This window comes from Tyto alba, unplaced genomic scaffold (genome assembly GCF_018691265.1).
Source record: "Tyto alba isolate M040663 unplaced genomic scaffold, T.alba_DEE_v4.0 Super-Scaffold_40, whole genome shotgun sequence".
In the NCBI taxonomy this organism is placed as follows: domain Eukaryota; kingdom Metazoa; phylum Chordata; class Aves; order Strigiformes; family Tytonidae; genus Tyto; species Tyto alba.
In genome coordinates, this window is record NW_024881316.1 from 49,853,218 (window position 1) to 49,868,592 (window position 15,375).

General features: G+C 61.8%; 2 protein-coding genes across 5 annotated transcripts; one reads left to right on the forward strand and one right to left on the reverse strand.

The window, feature by feature from the left end:
- Positions 1-1,901: 1,901 nt before the first annotated feature.
- On the reverse strand, positions 1,902-5,001 carry LOC122154494. Its single transcript, XM_042803060.1, has 4 exons — positions 4,919-5,001; positions 4,375-4,480; positions 2,920-3,392; positions 1,902-2,431 (listed from the first exon to the last, which is right to left on the reverse strand). The coding sequence occupies exons 3-4, from the start codon at positions 3,384-3,386 to the stop codon at positions 2,278-2,280; spliced, it is 621 nt and encodes a 206-aa protein (XP_042658994.1). The 5' UTR covers positions 3,387-3,392; positions 4,375-4,480; positions 4,919-5,001; the 3' UTR covers positions 1,902-2,277.
- An 854-nt stretch (positions 5,002-5,855) lies between these two features.
- EPHX2 (epoxide hydrolase 2) lies at positions 5,856-14,631 on the forward strand. 4 transcript variants are annotated; one of them, XM_042803032.1, is made up of 19 exons: positions 5,856-6,016; positions 7,367-7,451; positions 7,601-7,760; positions 8,303-8,493; positions 8,649-8,771; positions 9,035-9,109; positions 9,336-9,431; positions 9,750-9,828; positions 10,038-10,072; positions 10,179-10,205; positions 12,062-12,142; positions 12,299-12,410; positions 12,691-12,765; positions 13,143-13,188; positions 13,292-13,394; positions 13,591-13,660; positions 13,745-13,825; positions 14,105-14,163; positions 14,273-14,631. In XM_042803032.1, the coding sequence occupies exons 1-19, from the start codon at positions 5,916-5,918 to the stop codon at positions 14,465-14,467; spliced, it is 1,794 nt and encodes a 597-aa protein (XP_042658966.1). In that variant the 5' UTR covers positions 5,856-5,915; the 3' UTR covers positions 14,468-14,631. The 4 variants fall into 4 exon arrangements, with proteins under 4 accessions (XP_042658966.1, XP_042658967.1, XP_042658968.1 ...); XM_042803033.1 differs by having other exon boundaries at positions 12,691-12,738; XM_042803034.1 differs by having other exon boundaries at positions 12,062-12,147; positions 14,273-14,457.
- The last annotated feature ends 744 nt before the right edge of the window (positions 14,632-15,375 follow it).

The following is a 15,375-nucleotide window of genomic DNA, read 5'->3' on the forward strand; positions in this document are numbered from 1 at the left end:
GGCGGGGACAGGGATGGGGACAGGACTACTTTGGGCAGGAGAAGTGGTTCTCCGACAACAAAAGGATGGGAAACCCTGAGCTCCCCCCTGCTTCCCGACCTCCCCGGGGGAAGACTCAGCCCCCTCCCCAGACCAGCCGCCTTCTTCCCTTCCTGCAAGGAAATTTAATGCGCAACCTTCCTGCAAATGAAGCCCAAGGCTGCAGTTTCCAGCCCTGGGGGAACTGCCCAACGATTTGCTTCCTTTCCCTTGGGCTATCAATGAAGAGGCAGGCCTGGGCGTGGAGGGCACCTGAATTTGCTGCTTCCACCGCAGGACCCCCATCCCTCCTGCATCCATGGGGCTGCCCCCCACCATCCTCGGGATGCTGAATACCAGAAATCCATGGGGAAAAAGGCCACGGAGCCGGTACCCCATCATCCCGGGGAACCACGCTGATGGTGCGATGCAAAGCCCCGTCCCCGGGCCACGGTGCAGAGCCCTCAGCCCACGGCCACGTCCCAAAGGTGCCTGTGAGGCTGAAGGGAGGGTGCTCGGTGTCAGGCAGACCCCCGAAACTGGGGCAACGGGGAGGGAGGAAGATGGAGTGATGGGTGCCGGAGAGCTGAGGAGCAGCTGGAAATTGCAAGGGCTGCTCCAGGAGATCAATCCAGGCCCACCAAAGGAAGGGAATGAGGGAAAAAGGATGAGTTGGGGAAGACCGTGGTGAATGAATCAGAGGGGAAAAAAAAAAAAAAAAAAAAAGACAAACATTGATTTTCTGGAGAGGAAAAAGCAGAGCTGAGTGCTGGAATGGTGGCTTGAAGGCTGGGGAGGGTGGTGGGAAGTGCCGTGGATGCTGAGGGGGGGGTCCATCCCCTTCGCTGGGCTCCTGATTTCATTCGATGATTTTGGAGGTGGAGGGGCAGTTAACCCTGCAGACAACCTCCTCCATCCTCCTTTCCCCTCAGACAGCGGAGGACGGAGAGAAAAGAGACGCGGCGATAAAGCTGATGCCTGGCAGAGCGCGATGCATCTTTATTTTGCTGCCTGCAGCTCCTGCAGAAGTGCCGCTGCCGCTGCCCTGGGGGTTTTTCTTGCCTCTTGCCCATCCTTAGGATGCACCGGGGGGGTGGGGTGGGGTGTGTGGGGTGCCCCCCCCCTCCCCGAGCCCTCCAGCCTCCTGGGAGAACCTCCAGGCTTTACAAAGACAGCGGGATTTTCTGTTTCCAGCTGCCCAAACCTCAGTGGGTTGGGAGCACTCGAGTTGCCAGCTCCGATTTATTGACCTCCAGGCGCCATCCCGCTGCTTGCCCTGCTCTGTGCAGGCAGGGCACCCCCATCCCCTCCGCCCTGCCTCCTCCCAGGGGCAAAAAGGCTCTTCCAAGCCTGGACAAGGTGCTCCCAAGGATAAACGATGAACCGGGGGCCAGCAGCTGGATCACCGGTGAGATGCAGCCGAGCTCCCCCCCCCCCCCAAAAAAAAGCTGAGGTTAATTTTTAAGACTCTGAGGAGCCCCAGGAGCCCGGCTCAGACAAGATTCGGGGTGTGATGGCTTAGCTGTTGGCACGCAGGGCTGGCTAGCTGGGAAAAAAAAGGGAGCTTGTGTGGATAAAGCTCTTCCAGGGGCGGCCGAAGGGGGGCTGAGGTCTGCTGGGGATGGGAAGGACCCCCCGACGGAGGGGTCTTCCCCTGGGGAGCGGGGCTGGGCGCACGGGGTGGCACTGGGTTTGCTGTATGATGGTGGAGGTTGTGCGGGGATAGACGGGTCGAGCGCCTGGGACGGGGGTTACGGGCATCACACGTGTGACGGCGTCGCGTGTGTGACGGTCTCACGTGCGTGTGACGGTGTCACGTGCGTGTGAGGGCGCCGCGTGCGTGATGACGGCGTCCCACGCGCCACGGTGTCGTGTGTGCAACGACACCCCCCCCCCCCCCACCTGCGATGCCACCCCCTGCGTAATGACACCCCGGGGGGCGATGGCGTCACGTGCAAGGGCACCGTATGTGTGATGGCATCCCGTGTGCCACGGCGTCACACGCAGTGCCATCCCACGTGCGACAGCAGCCCGTGGTGGGCACCAACTCCCCCACACCCCCCCCCCCCCCCCCCATCCCCTCCCGGCGCTGCCGGCTCCAGCACCCAGACCTCTCCGCAAACCCACCCCCCCCAGGGGCAAAGTCTCAGCTCCCAGGAGCCGGGACACCCCTAAAAGCTGCGGAGCTGGGCCGGGTCGGGGTCCCACCAGCAAGCGAGGCCACGTGCAGGGTGACAGCGGAGCCCGTCCCCGCTGTCCCTAGGGCTCGGCCGTGGCAGCGGCGTGGGTGGCCGAGCTCCGCAGGCGCCGGCCCAGCTCAACGTGGAGGCGACGGGACGTGGCATCCAGGGTCCGGGCCAGGTGGCTAGTGAGCCGTAGCATGTGGGCTACCACGCGGACACCCTTCCGCAGCCTGGGAGTGGGGGGGGGGGGGGGGAAAGAGTGGGCTCAGCGTCCCCCCTCCCCACAGAGGGGGGGTGTGGGAGGTGATGCTGCAGCTCTGGGGGTCTTAGAGGGGGGTCCCCAACTCCTCCCTCCATCATCACATTGGGCTCAGCTGGTTTAAGAGTGACACCGCCACCACCCCCCCCCTCACTGACATCCCCCCCCCCCCCCCGCCCTCAGAGGACCCCTCACCGGCCCCCCCCCGTGGGCCACACGCGTGGATGGGAACGGCGGAGCCTCCAAACCCCACGTGCCACCCGAAAGCCACCACAAAGGCTGTGGGACCCTTGGGGACATCCACCCACCCCCCCACACACACCCCCCACACCCCCCCCCCAACCCCTTGGGTGTCTGCAGCTGGGGGGTGGGCTCCCACCCACGGGGTTTGGAGCATCACCTCCACCACGGAACATCTCCCCCCCCCCCCCCCGTCCACCTCCCGCCCACGGCACTTACTTCTCCTTCTTCTCCGCCGTCCGTGGGTGATCGGCCTCGGCCACGTGAGCCTCCAGCTCCCTGCGGACGTTATCCAGGCTCTCCCGAAATTCCAGGTTGGCCCCACGGATGACGGGGAGCGCCTCGGTGATGATGTCCTGGTAGCGGGTCCGGTTGTCCTCCAGCCTGGCCGCCTTCTCCACGTCCTTCAGGCTGGCCTTGGTGTCCTGCAAGAGGTTCTTGAGATGATCCAGCTCGTCGCGGGAGGCAGGCGGCTCACGGGGGCTGCAAGGGCTGGGGGGGTGGAAGGTGATGCCGCAGCGCTGGGGGTCCCCCAGGGGGTCCCCGTCCTGGGGGAGGTGGTACCCCAACTCTTCCATCCTGATGTTGGGTGTCGCATCTTCTTCTGGTCCCCCCTGGGTGGTGGCGGGGGGGACGAGGGTGCAGACCCCCACCAGCAGGCACCAGCCGGGGCCCCCCAGGACCATGGTGTCCTGCGGAAACAAAAATAAATGGGGGGGCCGGGAGGGAAGGGGGGGGGGGGTTGAGGCTGCAGCTGAGACACCCCCTGAGACCCTTTTGTGTCCCCTCCAGGGACCCCCAAATTTGCAGCAGCAAAATCCCCCCAGACACCCTTATTTTTCTATACTTATTCATCCCCAGCTGACAGGCTTTGGGATTTGGGCATCTCACACCCTGCTCTCCCCACACCACAGAGGACTCCCCCCCAGGTTGGGGGGGGGTAGGGCACCCCCCCCCCCTCTTTCTACACCCTTCCCAGCGCAGCATGTGGAGGATGGCGATGGGGAAACTGAGGCACGGAGGGGTTAAAATGAGGGCTGGAAGGGTTGGGGTGAGGCTGATCCTGCTGGGGGGGCAGCTTGTCCCCCCCAAATCCCTCTCTGGATTAATGGAAAAAGCAGGAGGCTGCGGGGGGGGGGGCAGACAATTCGGCTCTTTCAAAACCGGGGCGGGGTGAGCGGGTGCCTGAGGCTGCCGGCGCGGTGAGTGCAGGGGTTTTGGGGTGTGTGGGGGGGTCCCCACCAGCACCCCCCACCCTCCCAGCCCCGCTGTGAAGAGAAGGGACGGGGTGGGTCCCCTCACCATCCCAGCTCCCCCACCTGGGGTGCGATGAGCTCCTCGGGTCTCAGGCCAGCGCCTGGAACGGGGGTGGGCGGTTTTCGCGTGGGAGCCAAGGACCCCAAAAAGAGGGGAGGGGGTGGCGGGGGGGGGGGGGGACACAGCGAAGGCCCCACGGCGGCCCGGCCGGGTCTCAGAGGCGCAGCCGTGCTGGCATTTCGCTGGCACCGAGGCTGGGTTCTTCCTCCCGGCTCTTCCCACCGGAATAGCGCCAGGCCAGCAAAATTCTTCCTTTTCCCTTCTTTTCTACAAGTCCGTCCCCTCCTCCAAACCCCTCACCACCCGCCGCTCCCCCCACCCTCCCCAAAAAAAAAAAAAACAAAAAACCACTCCCACCTTTTTTGCCGCGGTTGGTGTTACAGCGGCTTGGCACTCGGGGGGGGGGGGGCTGCAGAGCCGGTTTGGGGGTGAGCGGAGGGGCTGTGCTGGAGCTTCCCCCCCTCTGTGATGGGAGGAGGCAAAAAAAAAACCCAAACAAACCATCAAACCTTCAGCCCCCCCCCCTTTCCCCCCCTCCACCAGATAAATTAGGGAAGGGGGGGGGTTCCATCCACCCACTCCGGGAGGATGTTGGGGTCCTGGGGATGTTGGGGATGAGGGATGGGGGGCACTGAGCTGCTGGTAAATGGTTGGCTTTTCCGAGCTTGAGCCCCCCCCTAAAATAACTCTGCCCCCTCCCCAGTAGCCATCCCAGCAAGCCCCACCCTCCCCCCCCCCGCCGCCCCAGTTCTGGCCACCGCTCGTTCAGCAAGTGGGGAAACTGAGGCAGAGAGCTGGGGTTGGCTGCGAAAGCACCGCCGAGCCCTCCCGGTGTCACACAACACACATTCCCACCCCGCACCCCCCCCCAAAAAAAAAAAAACCAAAACATCCCACTCACTGCTCGGCGACGCGACCGTCCCGCCACGGCACTGCCGGCGGCTCCTCGAGGCGGGGCCGGCCCACACGCAAGCACACGCGTGGCCACGGTCACGGCCACGCAGTGTCCGGCACTGAGCACGCCAGGGCTGCTTTGGGGTGCATGGGGGGGGGGGTCGCGTGTCCCCTCCCTGGAGCTGCCTCTCCGGGGGGGTTCACGCATGTGCACGTATGCGCTTGGCATGCAGACATGTGCTGAGGGTGCACATACGTGCTCGGGGCCCCCACCGCAGACCCGTGCTGAGTGTTCATGTATGTGGCTTGGGGAAGCACACGCGTGCTTACCGGCGCACCCACGCCCTCAGCGACGTGGCCGGCGGTGTGCATACACGCTCCGCATGGGTGCGCACACGCGTGTGTGTGCGCGTGTGCACGCGGGCATGCGCGCATGTGGGTGTGCCCATCTGCGTGTGGGCGTACACGCATGCATGTGCTCCCGCATCTATGCAGGCATGTGCACCTGTGTGCACGTGAACATGTGTGCGTGTGCACGTGTGTCTGCACGCCCGCAGCACATGGTCGGTCCGGCCTGGGCACCCACTCCCAGCCCCGTTAGGCCCCTCGGAGTTGGGTGCAGGGTCAAGTGGGTGCTGCTGCACCCTGGGGTGCTGCGGGAGCTGGAGGAGCGGGCCCGGGCTCCCCTTTAACGGGAAAAAAAAAACCCCGAGATTATAGGCAAAAACCCGGGTGGGCAGCGGCAGTGAGTGGGTGGAGAGGCGGGAACCCACGGGCACCCACGGCAGCACCCACGGGACCGGGAGGGTGCTGAGGGGTGTCCCCCGTGCAGGGGTGCGCTGCGGCGGGTCTCAGACGGCGGCGCTAGGACCCAGCGCGGCGCCTGGGCAGGGGGCGTGGCGATGCGGCGGGGGCGGGGCCTAAGGGACTGTCGGGGGCTTAGAGCGCCTGGCGGCGGGTGGGTCACGGGTTCGAGCCCCGGTGCCGGTAGCGGTGAGGCGGCCATGGTGCGTCGGGCTGTGTTGTTTGACCTTGGCGGTGTGCTCTTCGGGCCCGGCCTGCAGCACTTTCTGGGCTCCTGCGAGCGGGACTGCGCTCTGCCCAGGTACGGCCCGGCCCGGCCCGGCCCGGCCCGGCTCGGCCCGGCCCGGCGCAGCGGCTTTCGTCCGCCCGCTCTTCGTCGAGTCGCCGCCCGGCCGGAGACACGTAGAGACGCGGCGACAATATTGTGTGTGCGGCCGCCGCCCGCGCGGAGCCGGCGCGACTGCGGCCCCCACAGCGGAAGGGCTGGGCTGGGGGTGGGGTGCGGGTTGGGGACCCCCTGTCCTGGGTGTGAGGCGCACGTTGGGGTCCCTGTGTATATGGGGGGTGCAGGCTGGGGACGTCCTGCCTGGCTGCGGGGTGCAGGCTGGCGGAGGGGCCCTGTGCTGGATGCGGGGGGAAGGCTGGGGGAGAAGGGGGGGGTCCTCTCTTGAATGTGGGGTGCAGGTCAGCAGTTAAAACTAACTCCCAAAGAGACAGGATCATCATAGGGGATGGTGGCAGAAGCGATAAGAAGAGCAACTAATAATTAATTTAGTGGGATAACTAGCTAAGCCCATCCCTACCCTGGTGTTGAGACCCGACACAACTCGGTGCACACACTGGAGCTGCCGAAACCCAAAGCGTTGAACCCCCGGGCGGGTCCCAAACAGCCTCTCGAGTCCCAGCAAACTCTTTGCCCCATTTAATACAGAGTATTTGGGAATCACTAATCCCCCAAAGCTGCCAAACAGGAGCTGAACGGGTTCTGTCTGTTGGCATCGCCCAACATGTCAGGATTTCCCAGCAGCGCGTGGGTGTTTAAAAAAAAAAAAAAAGCAGGAAGTTTTTTTTTTTAAAAAAAAAAGTTATTAAATAGCTAAATGCTGGAGGACATGGAGCAGATGGAGCAATAAATTCCCAGATTATCAGGCCATCAAACATATTTTTGCTTCTCTTTGTATTAGAAAAAAAGTGACAGCAATCTTGCTTGAACACGTAAAGCCGCTTTATTTTTAACCCAGCTGCATTTTTATCGACTCAGAGCTTTGTCCTAAAGGCAGTTGCTGTAATCTTGTTTTATTGCCGCCCGAGAAGGCCTTTTGTGGTCTTGTGATAGGGGTGAATTATTTTCCCTGAGCTACAGCTTGCAAAATATCTTGCTTTTTGCATTTTTTTTTTTTTTTTTTTTTTCATTCCTGGCAAAACTCCCCGCTCGTCTATCTGCTGGGTGAAGTAATTGAGCTGCCAGCGGAAATAAATGGGCAGCGATCTCCGGGTCCTGTAATGAAGTGATGCTCCGGTGCTGGGGGATGATGGATGGAGCTCTGTATCCCCCAGCACGGAGCGTCCCCCTCCCCGTAGCGCACCCCAACACCCCCCCGCTGATTTTGGGGTCCTCCCCCGGGGTTAACTCTCCTCTTTTGCCTGGCAGGAATTTCTTACGAAAAGTCATGTTTGCCGGCAACTCCGACAGTCCTTACACCAAAGTGATGAGGGGACAGATCACCCTGTCCCAGGTGAGCCCTCGGGTACCAACCGTGCAGCATCGCCGGTGGCTCAGCTGGGGTTTGGGGTGCAGCTGAGGGGAGCAGGCTCCGGGATGGGCTGGGCTTTATTTTTTTTTTTGGGGGGGCATCAATAGAACGTCTGCGTGGGTGTTTTCCAGCTTTTTTCGGAGATGGAAGAGGGCTGCAGGCAGCACGCCTCCGCCTCGGGCATCACCCTGCCGCCCACCTTCTCCGTCGCTCGAGCCTTCGAGGAGATGGGGGCCAAGGGGACGGTCAACGCCCCCCTCCTGCGGGCAGCGAGGGTGCTGCGGAGGAACGGTGGGTGCTGGGGGGCAGGGGGGGGCTCTTGGGCAAGAAGTGTTGGAGTCAGGGTGCTGCTCCCCTCCTGAGACAGCACCACGGGGGGGGGGTTGTCCCCAGTCAGTCCCACCCTGGGGACTCTGCTTGGTCCCACCACAGGGGTCCCTGCTCAGTCCCTCTTCAGCATCAAAACAGGATGTATAATTAAATATTCCGAGCCCAAATCCATCAGCCAGCAATTAGCAGGACGCCGGAGCCCTTCGCCCCGCGTTCCATCGGCTCAGTCCTCAGCGTTTTGTGTCCCCGAGCTCCAGCTCACGTCCCGTTTGCCTTGGGAGGGTCGAGCCTTGCTTTCCTGGAAGTAAAAATTGGGCATTAAACTCCTGCTGAGCATCCTTTTATCCCCTGCTGGGGTGTCCTGGCCCGGACAGGGCCTCGCAAATTGGAGATTTTAGGATGAAAAGGTCTGAGAAACGTGGCTGGGGAGGAGAGGTGAAATCAAACGCTCTCCGGAGAGCTGGAGTGGGAAAACCAGCGCTCCCCGGCTCTGAATTCCTTAGGATTTAAGACCTGCGTCCTCACCAACAACTGGGTGGACGACAGCGCTGGGCGGCTCTTCACGGCCGTGCTGATGAACCTCCTGCGCCGTCACTTCGACCTGATGATCGAGTCCTGCCGGCTCGGGGTGCAGAAGCCGGATCCCCAGATCTACACCTACGCCCTGGATGCGCTGCAGGCGAAGCCGCACGAGGTACGGCCGTCACACCCCCGTCCCCCCCCCCCAAAAAAAAAAAAAAAAAACGGGCATGGAGAAGTCCCTCTCCCAAGCACCCAAAGTCCTTGGCCAAACCCGGTGGGTGCCTTTCCCCGGGGTGCTGAGCCCGGCTCTCGCTGGTGTATCTCCAGGTCATCCTCCTGGACGACGTCGGGGAGAACTTGAAGCCGGCTCGGGAGATGGGCATGGCCACCGTCCTCGTCGGGGACACCGAAACCGCCCTCAAAGAGCTGGAGGAGCTCTCGGGCATCCAGGCACGTAGTGGTGGTCTCTCCGCTGCTCTCCTGGGGATCCCGGAGTTCTGCAGAGCCGGGAGGGATGGGGGGCCGTGATCTCCTGCAAACCCTGCCCACCCCCCCTCGCTAACCTCGTCCCCCTGGACCTGCTGAGCCGCGCTCATCTCAAACGTGTGGACGTCCCACCAGCAGCAGGGCGGCGGGGGGGATGTCCCGGGGGGGGTGGGGGGGGTGGGCTCCAGCCTTGCTCAGAAGCTCACCCTGTGCTCCTCGCCCCGCAGCTTCTCACCCAAGAAGAGCCGCTGCCCACTGCGTGTGATCCGTCCGACGTGACCCACGGATACGTCCCCATCCGGGTAAGGTGGAGGGGACTTCCTCGGTGACCCCCAGCTTGGCAGGGCTGGGTGCTGAGCTGCCTCAGCGTTTCGGTTTTCTCCATCCACTCCAAGGGGCTCAGAGGTGCTCACGTGGCTGTGGGGTGGTGGGCTCCCATGCCGGGTGACCAGCGGGGGGGGGGGGGGGGGCGGTGTGAAGCCATGCCCCCCCCCCCGGCAGCCCTTGAGGCTTCTCCATCCCTTCCAGCCCGGTGTCCAGCTGCATTTTGTGGAAATGGGGCACGGCCCCGTCGTCTGCCTCTGCCACGGCTTCCCCGAGTCCTGGCTCTCCTGGCGCTACCAGGTGATGGAGGAGATGGGGAGCAGGGGGGGCTGGGGGGGGGGGGGGGGGGGCTGGCCGTGGGATGCCGGGGAGCGAGTGGCCACCGCTCCTGGGGGGGGGGGGGGGGGGGTCGGTCCTGGGGCTGTCCCACCACCCTGCCTTGAGCTTTGAGGGACACGGGACAGCCCAGGAGGGTTCCCCACCCTCAATCAACCTGTGTCTGCCCTCCTGGGGACATCTCCGGGCACCCTGGGGTGGGCAGGTGCGTGGCGGGTGCTGATGCCGGGGGAACATCTGGGGGTCTCCGCGTCCTTTGGAGGCCGCTGTTTTCTCTCTTAGATCCCAGCTTTGGCTGATGCTGGCTTCAGGGTGATCGCTCTGGAGATGAAGGGCTACGGGGAGTCCACGGCTCCGCCGGGTGAGCTGGGATGACCGGGGTGTAGGGGTGGGGGGGAGCTGCCAACCCCGAGGCCAAAACCCAGGAGGAGCTGGGTGGAGGAATCTTCTCCTGGGAGGGGTAGAAGCTGTCCGGCTCCTCCTGCAGCCCCCGGCAGCTCAGATGGATGCAAAATACATCCTTAGAAACGTGCGGATGTTAAAATGATGGTGATTACGTCTTTCGTGCAGATGTAAAAGAATATTCCCAGGAGCAGATATGCAAGGTGAGGGTGCGGACGTGGGCAGGATGAGTGCGGTGTGGAGGGTGGTGCGGGCTGGAAGGGCGGGGTCCTGGGCAGGATTTGACCCTTTCTCCCCTCTTTTCCCCAGGACCTGGCGGTTTTCCTGGACAAACTGGTGAGGAGCTCCTCGCGATGGGTCCTTCCTTCTTGGCAAGGTTTGGGCCGGTGTCCTTCCCATGCAGGGACAGATGAGCTCCCTGGTGACTTTGTCCCGTGCTGGGACATCCGAGATCCCTGGTGACTTTGCTCTAAAACCCTTGTGTTCCCCGTGGGTGGGATTTTAGGGATGGGGATGTTGACGGAACCCATTGCTGGTGGGGAGAACCCATCCTCGGAAGGGTCTCCAGCTCTGTGTCACCTTCTGGACTTTGTGTCCTTGCTGAGGACAGGGAGCTGGGTCCCCCGAATCTGGTGTCATCTCAGCCTCTGATCCGCTTGGGTTTGGGAGCTCCAGGTTTAATTCCCATCCTGGAGAGGGGATGGGGGTTGATTTTTTGCGCCTTTTAAAAGGAGGTGAAGTGGAGGGGGAAGAAGGCCCAGCCCATAATTGCCAGCATCTCCAGGGCTTTCTCCTTGTGAAACGGGTTACGGTGGAACGAGCCCTTCAAAAAAGCAAAAGAGATAACTCGAGAAACAAGGGTGGGGGGTGGGGAAAAAAACCAAAAAACCCTTGAGGTTTTGCAAGGGCTCCTTGTGCCAGGAGTGGTGGTGGTTTTGTGCCGGCATCAGAGCTGGGAGGGGTTTTTGGGAGGGGGACCAAGCCGGGCGTCGCGGGGGCTGTGGCTCCGGTTTGGTGCCGAGCAGATGTGGATAAATCACGGTGATTTTTTTTTTTTTTTTTTTTTTGGCCGGGGAATCGTCTTCCCGCTGGATTAAAAACGATAAAGAAAATAGTTAGAAAGGTGCCAGCCTGGCAAAAGTGGGTGGGCGCCCGCTTTGCTTCGGGGTGAGCTCGGTAGATGGGATGCGAGGTCGTGGCATCCCATAGGGATGGGACTTTGGTTTTTCCTGCTCCTTCGCTATCCTCGGGGCCCATCCTGCTCCTCTCCCTGCCTGGGGGGGGAGGTCCATCTCCCCAACCCCCCGGGACAACCCCGGAGATTTTTGGGGGGGGGAAGATAAATGACTACCTGTGTTGTTTGAGCCTGTATCTGGGGTGCAGAAGATGCAGAGCGGTCCAGGAGCCAGCACGGTGACGGCCAGGGATGGTGGGATGAAACCCACCAGCACAGGGGGGACCTGCTCAGCCCCGTAGCAGAGGTGGGAGATGCTGGGACCCCCCCCCAAACCCTCTGCCCCCCTTGGGGGTGGGTCTCAGACACGGTTTCATGCCGTCGGACGGCCCCGAGCCATGTCTGCCAGGAGGGAATTTTAATTCCACTTCTAAATATCAGCTAATTATGAACCGGCTGCTGCATTGTCAGGAGCATGGGTTTTAATTGGATTTATTTGTAGGTGCCCAGAGGGGTCAGGAAAATGGAATTGAGGGGGGGGGGGACGGGGAACAGTGAGCTCAGCGTGCTCAGCTCTGGGCAGGATCCGGCCGGCCCTGGGGGATGCTGCGAGCCCCTTCCCAGAGGGACTCGGGATTTATTCGGCTGCGCCGATGCCGAGATGTTGCCGGTGCTGTCACCCCGTGCGACGGCAACGGGGGCACCCGAACGGCTGATCCCGAGGGACGAGCAAGCCTCGAGATGTGTTTTCAGTGGATGATATCAAACCCCTTCCCTCTGGAGGGCCCAGGTGCATGAAGCGTTTAATTAAGTCAGAGCAAATTGCTCCAGGGGTTGAGGTGAGGCTTGTTCCTTGGGGGGGAAAAAAAAAAAAAAAAAATTAAAAAAAAAAAAAAAGATAAAATATTGCTATTTTTCTGATCTCTTTGCTGCTTTGGAGGAAAGCAAATTGCCTCTTGGGTGCTGCTTTTGGGGTGCAGCTGCGGGGCACGTGCTCACAGCCCCCCTAAACCCGCAGGGCATCCCGCAGAGCGTGCTGGTCGGCCACGACTGGGGCGGTGCCGTGGTCTGGAACATGGCTCTCTTCTACCCTGAGAGGGTGAGGTGGGTCCTTTTTGGGGGGGGGGGGGGGGGGGCCCAGATCCTCTCCTGTCCTTACAGCAAAGCCCCAGCTCGCACGGGGTGCCCTAAATCTGGGTCTGATGCTCATTCTGTGTGTGTGTGTGTGTGTGTCCCCCTCCCCGTGACGTCCCAGAGCCGTGGCCTCGCTGAACACCCCGTATCGACCCGCCAACCCCGCTGTGGACATCGTGGAGAAGATGAAAACCTACCCCAACTTCGATTACCAGTTCTACTTCCAGGAACCGGTGAGGCTGGGAAAACAATTTTTATCCTCCACCCTTTTTGGGGGGCTCAACCCGCCCCCCCCCCCGAATATGGGGACGTGCCTGTGTCCTCATCTTATGCTGTGGGGCTCTCGCTGTCACCCCAGCTGCAGAAGGGATGTGGTTCCCCCTGCCAGACCCTGAATTCTGCAAAAAAAAAAAAAAACCCATCCCCAGGCTCCACCCGAGCCCCGATGGTGGTGGGATCCGGGCCTGGAGGGGGGGTTGGCATCACCCACGGCTCTTCCTTCCCTCCGTGCAGGGCGTCGCGGAAGCGGAGCTCGAGAAGGACATCGGCCGGACCCTGAAGGTCTTGATCCGTTCCACGCGGCGGGAGGTAGGGATGGGGCTGAGGGTGGACCCTGGAGTGGGAGCAAAAGGCTTCCCGGCTTCGTGTCCTCTCCAAGCCCTGCCAGCCTCGTCCATGCCAGGAGCCCAAAGCTTCAGGGGTGGCTTTGCAGTGGCCCACAGTGCCTCCCCAACACCCTGAGTCTGCCATCTTTCTGCTGCCTGTCTGCAGCAAAGTGCGTTTAGTTAGCCGTCAGTAGGGACCAGAGTGAACGCATCCTTAGACGCAGCAGCGCAGGGCCCACACCTCTTTAGGACTCGAAGCTGACCCTGAATGGGGATTGAAAAAGAAGCAAAGAGGGACAGCCCAGCCCAGGGGACAGCAGATTTTGTGGGGTGACTGCCCTCGGTCCCTTCTCTCTGCAGGATCGCCTGCCCTTTGCGCTCAACTTCCACAGGGTCCAGGAGCGAGGTAAAGGGGGGGGGGGGGGGCGGGGGGGATGCTGGAGGTGGCGGGGGCTGCTGCAGGCGGGCAGTTCTGTGCCTCCTTTTTGCTCTTTTTTTTTTTTTTGCAGGGGGGCTGCTGGTGGGCTTCCCAGAAAACCCACCCGCCAGCCAGCTCCTGCACGGCCCCGAGCTGCAATACTACATCCAGCGCTTCGAGAAATCCGGCTTCAGGTAAAGGCAGGAGCCCGGGGAGGGGGGGGAAGGGGGTACCCCCCCGCCTTGCAGAAAGGGGGACCCCCAACCCCACCTTGGCCTTCCTTTCTAACCCCAGGAGGGTGTAAGGTTGCTGGGGGGTAGGGCGCTGCTTTCCCCTTGCAGGCTTTTCCCCCGCCGTGGTATCTCCAGCCTGTTCCCCTCCCTCTCCCAGCGGCCCCCTGAACTGGTACCGCAACATGCGACCCAACTGGCGCTGGGCGCTCTCCGCCAAGGACAGGAAGGTGGGGACTGATCCTGCCCCGTGGGCCGAGCGTTTTACAGACCCCGGCACCTTCCCCGCCTTGTCGCTTTTACGTCCCCTGCAGATCACGATGCCGGCGCTGATGGTCACGGCCGGGAAGGACGTGGTGCTGCATCCCAGTATGAGCAACGGCATGGAGGAGTGGGTGAGCCCAGTGTGGTCCCATCCTGCCCGGGCACCGAAGCCATCCCGCTTCCCTAAGATCCCGCTGTAGGCTGGACTTGGCCCAGATTTGGGGACATCTATGGGGAGGGGAGAAGAGGAGGCGGGGGGGGGGGGGGGGGGGGGGGGGAGCATTTTCCCTCTCTCCTGCCCGCAGCAGGCAGGAGGGGATTTTCTCTTACCAAAATAAAGAGCCGGGGGAGGGTTCCCGGTGCGCAGCGTGCCGGATCCAGGCACAAACCAACCCCTTTTCCCTCCGAAGATCCCGCGGCTGCGCCGGGAGCACATCGAGGAGTGCGGGCACTGGACGCAGATGGAGAGGTACCCGCGGCCGAGCCGGGCTCCCCCTTTTTCCCCGGGCAAAATTTTCCCAGATTTGGGAAATTCCCCAGCTTTGGGGCATCCTTCCCTTTCCCCACCCCCCCACCAGGCCGGCGGCGCTCAACAGGATCCTGCTGGAGTGGCTGGAGGGGCTCCCCCCCGACACCCCCCTCCCCAAGATCTCCAGGCTGTGAGCGGGGCTGGCAGGCAGAGCCCTGTCCCCTGCCTTTCCTCCTCCCTGGGGTGCTTTTTGCCTTTAGGGTTGGATTTATATTTATCTTTAGGCTTGGATTTTTGCCTTTAGGGCTTGATTTTTTTTTTAATTTTTTTTTAATAGGGGTTGATGGGTGTGGAAGTGATGGGGGAGGCGGGCGTGGGTGGAGGGTGACACAAAGCGTCACCCCGGCTTTGTGCACCTAACGGGGGTCCCAGGGAGGGGTGCTGGGGGATGGTTTGGGGCTGCACCCGTCCTTGTGCCATGGGGGGGGGGGTGGGGGGGGGAGGGGGCTGCATCGGGGCTGGCATGTCACCCCCATCCCATCATATTTCCCTTGGGGGTTTGGCCAGAGGGTCCTGGATGGTGGCCGCTCGCCCCGCGGGGTTGGTTTTGGTGTGGAGGTTTTAATACATTAATACTAATTAATGCTGCCTAAGAAATCACCTTCTGCCTTGTAACGTCGAGAAATAAAGCACAAAGTGACACGAGCACCTCGGCTCTCCCCGGGGGGGGGGGGGGGGGGATCCTTAGCGTGCAGGTTCATGCAGCATCTCGCTGCATCTCTCCTCCTCCCCAGGGCCAATCCCCGTGGTGCCAGGGCTCATCCTCTGCCTCCAGACACCTTCCCCTGAGCTCCCAGCCCTTTCTCCTGGCCCCAACACACGTTAAAAACAGACATCCAGGATGGTGTGAGGATTTGGGCAAACGCGCTTGGTATTTCCCTCCCTCCCCGCCTTCAGTTCTCCCCAGATATTTTCATCTCTCCAGCTATTTTCATCTGGGGCTTTGCGGTTTGTCTGTCTGCATCCCTCCTCCCAGCCCTTCCCCGCTCTGCCAGCAAGCCCACAGGAATGTTTTGCATCTGCATTTATCGCTAAAAAAGGGAGTAAAGAAGAAAAAAAAAAAAAAAAAAAACAAAAATAAAACCAAAAAACCCTAGCCCCTGGGTGGGCAGCGAGAGGTTGAAACCTGCTCCCTCCAGCCTGGAGTTATCC

Bases quoted from the DNA above. Each gene is read 5' to 3' on its own strand.
- LOC122154494 (XM_042803060.1), bottom strand. From the start codon at position 3,386: ATGGTCCTGGGGGGCCCCGGCTGGTGCCTGCTGGTGGGGGTCTGCACC. The intron at 2,432-2,919 runs GTAAGTGCCGTG...CCCCACTCCCAG, and splicing joins ACGGCGGAGAAGAAGGAGAA to GCTGCGGAAGGGTGTCCGCG.
- EPHX2 (XM_042803032.1), top strand. From the start codon at position 5,916: ATGGTGCGTCGGGCTGTGTTGTTTGACCTTGGCGGTGTGCTCTTCGGG. The intron at 6,017-7,366 runs GTACGGCCCGGC...TTTGCCTGGCAG, and splicing joins CGGGACTGCGCTCTGCCCAG to GAATTTCTTACGAAAAGTCA. The intron at 13,661-13,744 runs GTGGGGACTGAT...CGTCCCCTGCAG, and splicing joins TCTCCGCCAAGGACAGGAAG to ATCACGATGCCGGCGCTGAT.